This window comes from Odontesthes bonariensis, chromosome 10, assembly GCF_027942865.1.
Source record: "Odontesthes bonariensis isolate fOdoBon6 chromosome 10, fOdoBon6.hap1, whole genome shotgun sequence".
In the NCBI taxonomy this organism is placed as follows: Eukaryota; Metazoa; Chordata; class Actinopteri; order Atheriniformes; family Atherinopsidae; genus Odontesthes; species Odontesthes bonariensis.
Window position 1 is genome coordinate 70,001 of NC_134515.1, and position 10,000 is coordinate 80,000.

General features: G+C 45.3%; 1 protein-coding gene across 1 annotated transcript in view; it reads left to right on the top strand.

Annotated features, from left to right (window-relative positions):
- cacna1fb (calcium channel, voltage-dependent, L type, alpha 1F subunit) overlaps nt 1-10,000 on the top strand; it is a 94,212-nt gene that overhangs the window by 26,179 nt on the left and 58,033 nt on the right. The window contains exons 3-5 of the mRNA XM_075475852.1: nt 155-255; nt 3,777-3,882; nt 5,635-5,774. Of these exons, the coding sequence (XP_075331967.1) occupies nt 155-255; nt 3,777-3,882; nt 5,635-5,774 (347 nt within the window). The remainder of the gene's footprint in view (nt 1-154; nt 256-3,776; nt 3,883-5,634; nt 5,775-10,000) is intronic.

Consider the following 10,000-nt stretch of genomic DNA (forward strand, 5'->3'; position numbering starts at 1 on the left):
ACAGGTGAGAAAACATGCTAATACAGGTGAGACAACATGCTAATGACCATGTGAGACAACATTATTTTATGATCATAACAATCATTTATCTTTCATGACTAAATAAATTACAGTAGAAATATACCTGAAGCTGATGATGTCACTTCCTCCTCAGGTCCAGGGCAGTAATCAGGTCCAACGAGCTCCACGAGCGTTATACTGTCTGAAGCTCAACAACCCAATCAGACGGGCCGCACTCTCCATCGTCGAGTGGAAGTATCCTTTAGTCTGACCAATCAGCTGCTACGATCATGCTGCTCCACTCTGAGCTGACGGGATGATGGAAGTATTATTGATTATTGGAAGTAAATCATTACTGAGTATAACACGAAATTCACATGTCCAAAGAAAAAGGGATGTTATGAACATCTGCACTGATCTCTACATGTGAACGGGACAATAATTCAAACTCTGAAATTAGAATCTACATTCACGATGCAACTAGTGAGTTGATTTACGTGAAGTGACCAAAGACGATTGTTTCTTTTATAATAAAATAAAATCAATGCGGGGCTCAAAGGAGAGTTCAGATATAGTTCATGCTCTGGGACTGTTTGTTATTAATCTTTTCATTGTTTTGGCACCAGACTCTAAAGAGTCCTGGATTTGTGACGCATCAGAACCAAAGACGTAGATAACGAGGATAAAGCTGTCATCAGCATAAAGACGAACAGAACAATTTGAGCACATTTAGGCTCGTTTATTTGGAATAGTGAAAAAGAGGTAGAACCCTCTTTTTCATTCAACTCAGTAAAGACTGAAAGACAATGTATTGTTGTCTCTTATAAAGGGAGCAGAACCTTTAGAGTAAACAGATTCAGGACTTGAACAGGAAGTGTACAGGTAAAAAGCTGAAAAACTCACTTGTTGCCTCAGTTGCCATTAAAGCCGACAGAAAGTAATTCCTGTTCCTGTTAAAGCCAACAGAAAGTAGTTCCCGTTAAAGCCGACAGAAAGTAGTTCCCGTTAAAGCCAACAGAAAGTAGGTCCCGTTAAAGCCGACAGAAAGTAGTTCCTGTTCCTGTTAAAGCCGACAGAAAGTAGTTCCTGTTCCTGTTAAAGCAGACAGAAAGTAGTTCCTGTTCCTGTTAAAGCAGACAGAAAGTAGTTCCTGTTCCTGTTAAAGCAGACAGAAAGTAGTTCCTGTTCCTGTTAAAGCAGACAGAAAGTAGTTCCTGTTCCTGTTAAAGCAGACAGAAAGTAGTTCCTGTTCCTGTTAAAGCAGACAGAAAGTAGTTCCTGTTCCTGTTAAAGCCGACAGAAAGTAGTTCCTGTTCCCGTTAAAGCAGACAGAAAGTAGTTCCTGTTCCTGTTAAAGCCGACAGAAAGTAGTTCCTGTTCCTGTTAAAGCCGACAGAAAGTAGTTCCTGTTCCCGTTAAAGCAGACAGAAAGTAGTTCCTGTTCCCGTTAAAGCCGACAGAAAGTAGTTCCTGTTCCCGTTAAAGCCGACAGAAAGTAGTTCCTGTTCCTGTTAAAGCAGACAGAAAGTAGTTCCTGTTCCTGTTAAAGCCGACAGAAAGTAGTTCCTGTAAAGCCGACAGAAAGTAGTTCCTGTTCTTGTTAAAGCCGACAGAAAGTAGTTCCTGTTCCTGTTAAAGCAGACAGAAAGTAGTTCCTGTTCCTGTTAAAGCAGACAGAAAGTAGTTCCCGTTAAAGCCGACAAAGTAGTTCCTGTTCCCATTAAAGCCGACAGAAAGTAGTTCCTGTTCCCGTTAAAGCCGACAGAAAGTAGTTCCTGTTCCTGTTAAAGCCGACAGAAAGTAGTTCCTGTTCCTGTTAAAGCCGACAGAAAGTAGTTCCTGTTCCTGTTAAAGCCGACAGAAAGTAGTTCCTGTTCCTGTTAAAGCCGACAGAAAGTAGTTCCTGTTCCTGTTAAAGCAGACAGAAAGTAGTTCCTGTTCCTGTTAAAGCAGACAGAAAGTAGTTCCTGTTCCTGTTAAAGCCGACAGAAAGTAGTTCCTGTAAAGCCGACAGAAAGTAGTTCCTGTTCTTGTTAAAGCCGACAGAAAGTAGTTCCTGTTCCTGTTAAAGCAGACAGAAAGTAGTTCCTGTTCCTGTTAAAGCAGACAGAAAGTAGTTCCTGTTCCTGTTAAAGCAGACAGAAAGTAGTTCCTGTTCCTGTTAAAGCCGACAGAAAGTAGTTCCTGTTCCTGTTAAAGCAGACAGAAAGTAGTTCCTGTTCCTGTTAAAGCAGACAGAAAGTAGTTCCTGTTCCTGTTAAAGCCGACAGAAAGTAATTCCTGTTCCTGTTAAAGCAGACAGAAAGTAGTTCCTGTTCCTGTTAAAGCAGACAGAAAGTAGTTCCTGTTCTCGTAAAAGCCGACAGAAAGTAGTTCCCGTTAAAGCCGACAGAAAGTAGTTCCTGTTCCTGTTAAAGCAGACAGAAAGTAGTTCCTGTTCTCGTTAAAGCCGACAGAAAGTAGTTCCTGTTCCTGTTAAAGCCGACAGAAAGTAGTTCCTGTTCCTGTTAAAGCCGACAGAAAGTAGTTCCTGTAAAGCCGACAGAAAGTAGTTCCTGTTCTTGTTAAAGCCGACAGAAAGTAGTTCCTGTTCCTGTTAAAGCAGACAGAAAGTAGTTCCTGTTCCTGTTAAAGCAGACAGAAAGTAGTTCCCGTTAAAGCCGACAAAGTAGTTCCTGTTCCCGTTAAAGCCGACAGAAAGTAGTTCCTGTTCCCGTTAAAGCCGACAGAAAGTAGTTCCTGTTCCCGTTAAAGCCGACAGAAAGTAGTTCCTGTTCCCGTTAAAGCCGACAGAAAGTAGTTCCTGTTCCCGTTAAAGCCGACAGAAAGTAGTTCCTGTTCCCGTTAAAGCCGACAGAAAGTAGTTCCTGTTCCTGTTAAAGCAGACAGAAAGTAGTTCCTGTTCCTGTTAAAGCAGACAGAAAGTAGTTCCTGTTCCTGTTAAAGCAGACAGAAAGTAGTTCCTGTTCCTGTTAAAGCCGACAGAAAGTAGTTCCTGTAAAGCCGACAGAAAGTAGTTCCTGTTCTTGTTAAAGCCGACAGAAAGTAGTTCCTGTTCCTGTTAAAGCAGACAGAAAGTAGTTCCTGTTCCTGTTAAAGCAGACAGAAAGTAGTTCCTGTTCCTGTTAAAGCAGACAGAAAGTAGTTCCTGTTCCTGTTAAAGCCGACAGAAAGTAGTTCCTGTTCCTGTTAAAGCAGACAGAAAGTAGTTCCTGTTCCTGTTAAAGCAGACAGAAAGTAGTTCCTGTTCCTGTTAAAGCCGACAGAAAGTAATTCCTGTTCCTGTTAAAGCAGACAGAAAGTAGTTCCTGTTCCTGTTAAAGCAGACAGAAAGTAGTTCCTGTTCTCGTAAAAGCCGACAGAAAGTAGTTCCCGTTAAAGCCGACAGAAAGTAGTTCCTGTTCCTGTTAAAGCAGACAGAAAGTAGTTCCTGTTCTCGTTAAAGCCGACAGAAAGTAGTTCCTGTTCCTGTTAAAGCCGACAGAAAGCTGTCATCAGCATAAAGACGAACAGAACAATTTGAGCACATTTAGGCTCGTTTATTTGAAATGGTGAAAAAGAGGTAGAACCCTCTTTTTCATTCAACTCAGTAAAGACTGAAAGACAATGTATTGTTGTCTCTTATAAAGGGAGCAGAACCTTTACGTTAAACAGATTCAGGACTTGAACAGGAAGTGATCTTGGTTACATTTAGTCGTTCCTCGTGTCTGTCAGTCGGGTTTAGACAAAGAAAAGCTTCTACAGAGTGTCGAACATCTTCCTCAGCGCATTCTCAGACCTTTTGATATCTTCATCCTGTTAGCCATCTTTGCTAACTGTGTCGCTCTGGGAGTTTCCAAACCGTTTCCCGAGGATGACTCAAACTCCACAAACCACGACCTGGTGAGCACAACGTTCTGAGTATGATGATGATGTTTATGAGGATTTGTTTATGTGTTATTATTTATTTATTTATTTTTATTATATGTTTATTCAGGACAGAGGTTCAGAAGGTCCTTTGTCCCCACAGCCAGAAGGCTTTTTAACAGGGACTGCTGAGTTCTTCTCAAATTGATTGATTGATTTTTTTTGTTTGTTTATTTAGTCATTTATTATTATTATTAGTTAGTAGCAGTATTTTTACTAGAATTGGTATTATTATTGTTGTTGTTAATACAATCATTGTAAATATTTAAAATGTTGAGCTACTTGACAAATTTGAATTCCCCCCATTGGGGGATGAATAAAGTATTTTTTTAATTCTATTTCTATTCTATGATTATGTTTATGTTTATGTTTATGCATTTAGCAGACGCTTTTAGAGTTACTCAGTGAACGATGAGCAGGAACACTGGGAGAACCTTCCAAACTCTGGAGATGTTTCAGCCATGCTAACAGTTTCCCTTTACTTTCACTCATTGTGCTAAGCTAACCTCTACGGGGGATAAAAATGGTCTCAATGTGAAGCGCCTGAGCTGGAGGTTTTCCTCTGAGCCTCCTCCAACACTCGGAGCTGCTTCCAGCCGGTTCCAGCCCAGACTTCACCAGGTCATGCTTCACTCTGCGGGGTTGTCCTGCAGAATAAAGCTCCACGGTGTTCCCAGCCCGAGTCGTGGTGTTCAGTGGTCTCAGATAGACGCTGGGGCAGCAGATGATTGACGGGTCTGTGATCAGTCCTGAGGAGTTTCTGCTCGGATGCTTCGGCTCCGTCTCTTTTCTGTGTGTCTCTCCAACTTCGTTTACAGTTGGGTTGCACTCACTGTTGCATGCATTCACTTCCTGTTGGAGTGATGGCCTGCCTGGCCCAGCTCTGACTGGGCTGCAGCTACACGATTCAATCTGAGTTAAAGCAGCTAAACTCAGATTTCAGCAGGGAAATTAGTCAAAGCAGAATGAATGTTGGAGATGAACCTAAAGAGGATCAGCAGCTTGATGTTCAGCTGATATTCAGCATCACTCTCAGCGCTCTTATGATAAATGATGATGCTTAACATTAAATACTCACTAATTATTTTGTGAATTTGTTCCCCTGATTTAAAATAATTAAGGAAACATCTCAAACCCCACTTCTGAGTATTTAGAGAACAGAACCAAACGTAGAACCTGCTGCAGCAGCACTCAGTGAAAGTTGTTCTGGAGTCACAGAAAGACAGAAGACAGAAGAAAGACTTTCTAACAGGAACTACTTTCCAGTATGGACACAAAAATAAAAAAAAGAACGGTCTTTCCCGTTAAAGCCCACAGAAAGTAAAGCCGACAGAAAGTAGTTCCCGTTAAAGCCGACAGAAAGTAGTTCCCGTTAAAGCCGACAGAAAGTAGTTCCCGTTCCTGTTAAAGCCGACAGAAAGTAGTTCCCGTTCATGTTAAAGCCGACATAAAGTAGTTCCCGTTCTTGTTAAAGCCGACAGAAAGTAGTTCCTGTAAAGCCGACATAAAGTAGTTCCCATTCCTGTTAAAGCCGACATAAAGTAGTTCCCGTTCATGTTAAAGCCGACAAAAAGTAGTTCCCGTTAAAGCCAACAGAAAGTAGTTCCCCTTAAAGCCGACAGAAAGTAGTTGCCGTTAAAGCCGACACAAAGTAGTTGCCGTTAAAGCCGACACAAAGTAGTTCCTGCTGTGTTCTCTGGTTCCGATGAATCATTTTCTGTGTTCCAGGAACAAGTGGAGTACGTCTTCCTCATCATCTTCACCATCGAGACCTTCCTGAAGATCCTGGCCTACGGCCTGGTCATGCACCCCAGCTCCTACATTCGCAACGGCTGGAACCTGCTCGACTTCGTCATTGTCATCGTCGGGTAAGAAAACAGAACCTGATGGTTCTCCGGTTCTTCTGGTGAATTCTGTTCCTCGTTCTCGGTTTCTGGACTCGGATAAGAACCAGGACAGGAAGGGATGCCACCGTTTCTGAAACTGAGGGACGAAGGCAGTCTGACATGCTGCAGGAACATGTGACGTATTAAAAACAGTGTTAAAAACAGGAAATGTGCAGGTTCTGACCCAAAGACGACCTGAAACAGTCAGCTGATGCAGGTTCTGACCCAAAGACGACCAGAAACAGTCAGCTGATGCAGGTTCTGACCCAAAGACGACCTGAAACAGTCAGCTGATGCAGGTTCTGACCCAAAGACGACCAGAAACAGTCAGCTGATGCAGGTTCTGACCCAAAGACGACCAGAAACAGTCAGCTGCTGCAGGTTCTGACCCAAAGACGACCTGAAACAGTCAGCTGCTGCAGGTTCTGACCCAAAGAGGACCTGAAACAGTCAGCTGCTGCAGGTTCTGACCCAAAGACGACCTGAAACAGTCAGCTGCTGCAGGTTCTGACCCAAAGACGACCAGAAACAGTCAGCTGCTGCAGGTTCTGACCCAAAGAGGACCAGAAACAGTCAGCTGCTGCAGGTTCTGACCCAAAGAGGACCAGAAACAGTCAGCTGCTGCAGGTTCTGACCCAAAGACGACCAGAAACAGTCAGCTGCTGCAGGTTCTGACCCAAAGACGACCTGAAACAGTCAGCTGATGCAGGTTCTGACCCAAAGAGGACCAGAAACAGTCAGCTGCTGCAGGTTCTGACCCAAAGACGACCTGAAACAGTCAGCTGCTGCAGGTTCTGACCCAAAGACGACCTGAAACAGTCAGCTGCTGCAGGTTCTGACCCAAAGAGGACCAGAAACAGTCAGCTGCTGCAGGTTCTGACCCAAAGAGGACCAGAAACAGTCAGCTGCTGCAGGTTCTGACCCAAAGACGACCTGAAACAGTCAGCTGCTGCAGGTTCTGACCCAAAGAGGACCTGAAACAGTCAGCTGATGCAACAGCGGTTCTGCCCTCCGGCCCGTCACCTGCTGCAGGTTCTGAGCTGCGTCCTCCACGCTGGTTCGTGTCCTCGCTGCAGGGACGTGACTCGACGTCCTCGGGGCCATGATGGCGCTGGAGATGATAAAACCTGTTGTCACGGTAACGCTGCCTGAGGATGCTGTGTCCCGCTCTGCATGCTGAGAGGATGCAGATTCCAGGAATATGAGCTTTGATCTGTGCTGAGGATAAATCAGGCTGGTGAGACTTTAGGGTCCAAAGTTCAGGGTCGACCTCAGAAGTTCTTCCTATCTGCTCCAGGATGGTCCAAAGTTTAAGGCTCGACCTCAGAAGTTCTTCCTATCTGCTCCAGGATGGTCCAAAGTTTAAGGCTCGACCTCAGAAGTTCTTCCTATCTGCTCCAGGATGGTCCAAAGTTTAAGGCTCGACCTCAGAAGTTCTTCCTATCTGCTCCAGGATGGTCCAAAGTTTAAAGCTCGACCTCAGAAGTTCTTCCTATCTGCTCCAGGATGGTCCAAAGTTTAAGGCTCGACCTCAGAAGTTCTTCCTATCTGCTCCAGGATGGTCCAAAGTTCAGGGTCGACCTCAGAAGTTCTTCCTATCTGCTCCAGGATGGTCCAAAGTTTAAGGTCGACCTCAGAAGTTCTTCCTATCTGCTCCAGGATGGTCCAAAGTTTAAGGTCGACCTCAGAAGTTCTTCCTATCTGCTCCAGGATGGTCCAAAGTTTAAGGCTCGACCTCAGAAGTTCTTCCTATCTGCTCCAGGATGGTCCAAAGTTTAAAGCTCGACCTCAGAAGTTCTTCCTATCTGCTCCAGGATGGTCCAAAGTTTAAGGTCGACCTCAGAAGTTCTTCCTATCTGCTCCAGGATGGTCCAAAGTTTAAAGGTCGACCTCAGAAGTTCTTCCTATCTGCTCCAGGATGGTCCAAAGTTTAAAGCTCGACCTCAGAAGTTCTTCCTATCTGCTCCAGGATGGTCCAAAGTTTAAGGTCGACCTCAGAAGTTCTTCCTATCTGCTCCAGGATGGTCCAAAGTTTAAAGCTCGACCTCAGAAGTTCTTCCTATCTGCTCCAGGATGGTCCAAAGTTTAAAGGTCGACCTCAGAAGTTCTTCCTATCTGCTCCAGGATGGTCCAAAGTTTAAAGCTCGACCTCAGAAGTTCTTCCTATCTGCTCCAGGATGGTCCAAAGTTTAAGGTCGACCTCAGAAGTTCTTCCTATCTGCTCCAGGATGGTCCAAAGTTTAAAGCTCGACCTCAGAAGTTCTTCCTATCTGCTCCAGGATGGTCCAAAGTTTAAGGGTCGACCTCAGAAGCTCTTCCTATCTGCTCCAGGATGGTCCAAAGTTCAGGGTCGACCTCAGAAGTTCTTCCTATCTGCTCCAGGATGGTCCAAAGTTTAAGGTCGACCTCAGAAGTTCTTCCTATCTGCTCCAGGATGGTCCAAAGTTTAAGGTCGACCTCAGAAGTTCTTCCTATCTGCTCCAGGATGGTCCAAAGTTTAAAGCTCGACCTCAGAAGTTCTTCCTATCTGCTCCAGGATGGTCCAAAGTTCAGGGTCGACCTCAGAAGTTCTTCCTATCTGCTCCAGGATGGTCCAAAGTTCAGGGTCGACCTCAGAAGTTCTTCCTATCTGCTCCAGGATGGTCCAAAGTTTAAGGGTCGACCTCAGAAGTTCTTCCTATCTGCTCCAGGATGTGCAGCTGAGCTACAGAAACCTGCTGAATTTAAAACAGATTCTCTCAACAGGGACTTTACGAGCTCACTGAGACTTCTTCTGATTCGGACCATAGAAGGAGTTTGTGTTCGGAAAAGATGATGAACACTAGAAAGTTCTGGGGAACCCTCAGCTGACCCAGGAAGTGAAGGAAGCTATCAGTCCAGGATCAGGTGATGGGTAGAACACTTTCATAAAGTAGTCTCTGGCCTCGGTTCACAGCAGAAACTCAAACTAATCCCTAAAGAGGGGGCTGCTGTGGTCACATGTCCTGCGTTCCAGGATCTCAAAGCTCATCTGGGTACAGGAGAGTCCACTTTCTGGACCTTCCAACTGTTTTTCCTCCCACTGGAGTTCTGTTGGCTTCATCAGATCTGGACCTTCAGCAGGACCTTCAGCAGGACCATCATATACCCAGCCTGGGTTTCTGTGGCTGTCCCAGTCTGGGTTCTTTTCCACAGCAGGACCTTCAGCAGGACCTTCAGCAGGACCGTCATATACCCAGCCTGGGTTTCTGTGGCTGTCCCAGTCTGGGTTCTTTTCCACAGCAGGACCTTCAGCAGGACCTTCAGCAGGACCGTCATATACCCAGCCTGGGTTTCTGTGGCTGTCCCAGTCTGGGTTCTTTTCCACAGATCTGGACCGAGGTGAGCCGGAGGTAAAGAATGGCAACACAAGCATCGAGAAACAAGCAGCGAGTCTGCACTCACCCTTAAAGACCGGAACCACCAAGACCCCCACAGGGCCTCAGAGAGGGGCTTCTCGTCCTTCACACTTATGTGGTTCAACATCTAACCTGGATCCCCAAGTTTGGGTTCCAGGTTTGGGACCCTAACCCAAATCTAAATGTCTCAGACACGTCTTTACTGGTTTGTGAACCCCTGAGAAACATCCAGACGGAGCTGATAAAGGAGTAACTAACCTGTTGATGGATGGATGGATGGATGGATGGATGGATGGATGGATGGATGGATGGATGGATGGATGTAAGGATGGATGGATGGAAGGATGGATGGATGGAAGGATGGATGGAAGGATGGAAGGATGGATGGAAGGATGATGGATGGAAGGATGGATGGAAGGATGGATGGATGGATGGATGGAAGGATGGATGGATGGATGGATGGATGGATGTAAGGATGGATGGATGGATGTAACAATGGATGGATGGAAGGATGGATGGATGGATGGATGTAAGGATGGATGGATGGATGGATGGATGGATGGATGGATGGATGGATGGATGGATGGATGGATGTAAGGATGGATGGATGGATGGATGGATGGATGGATGGATGGATGTAAGGATGGATGTAATGATGGATGGATGGATGATGGATGGATGGATGGATGGAAGGATGGATGTAAGGATGGATGGATGGATGGATGGATGGATGTAAGGGTGGATGGATGGATGGATGGATGGATGGATGGATGGATGTAAGGATGGATGTAATGATGGATGGATGGATGATGGATGGATGGATGGATGGAA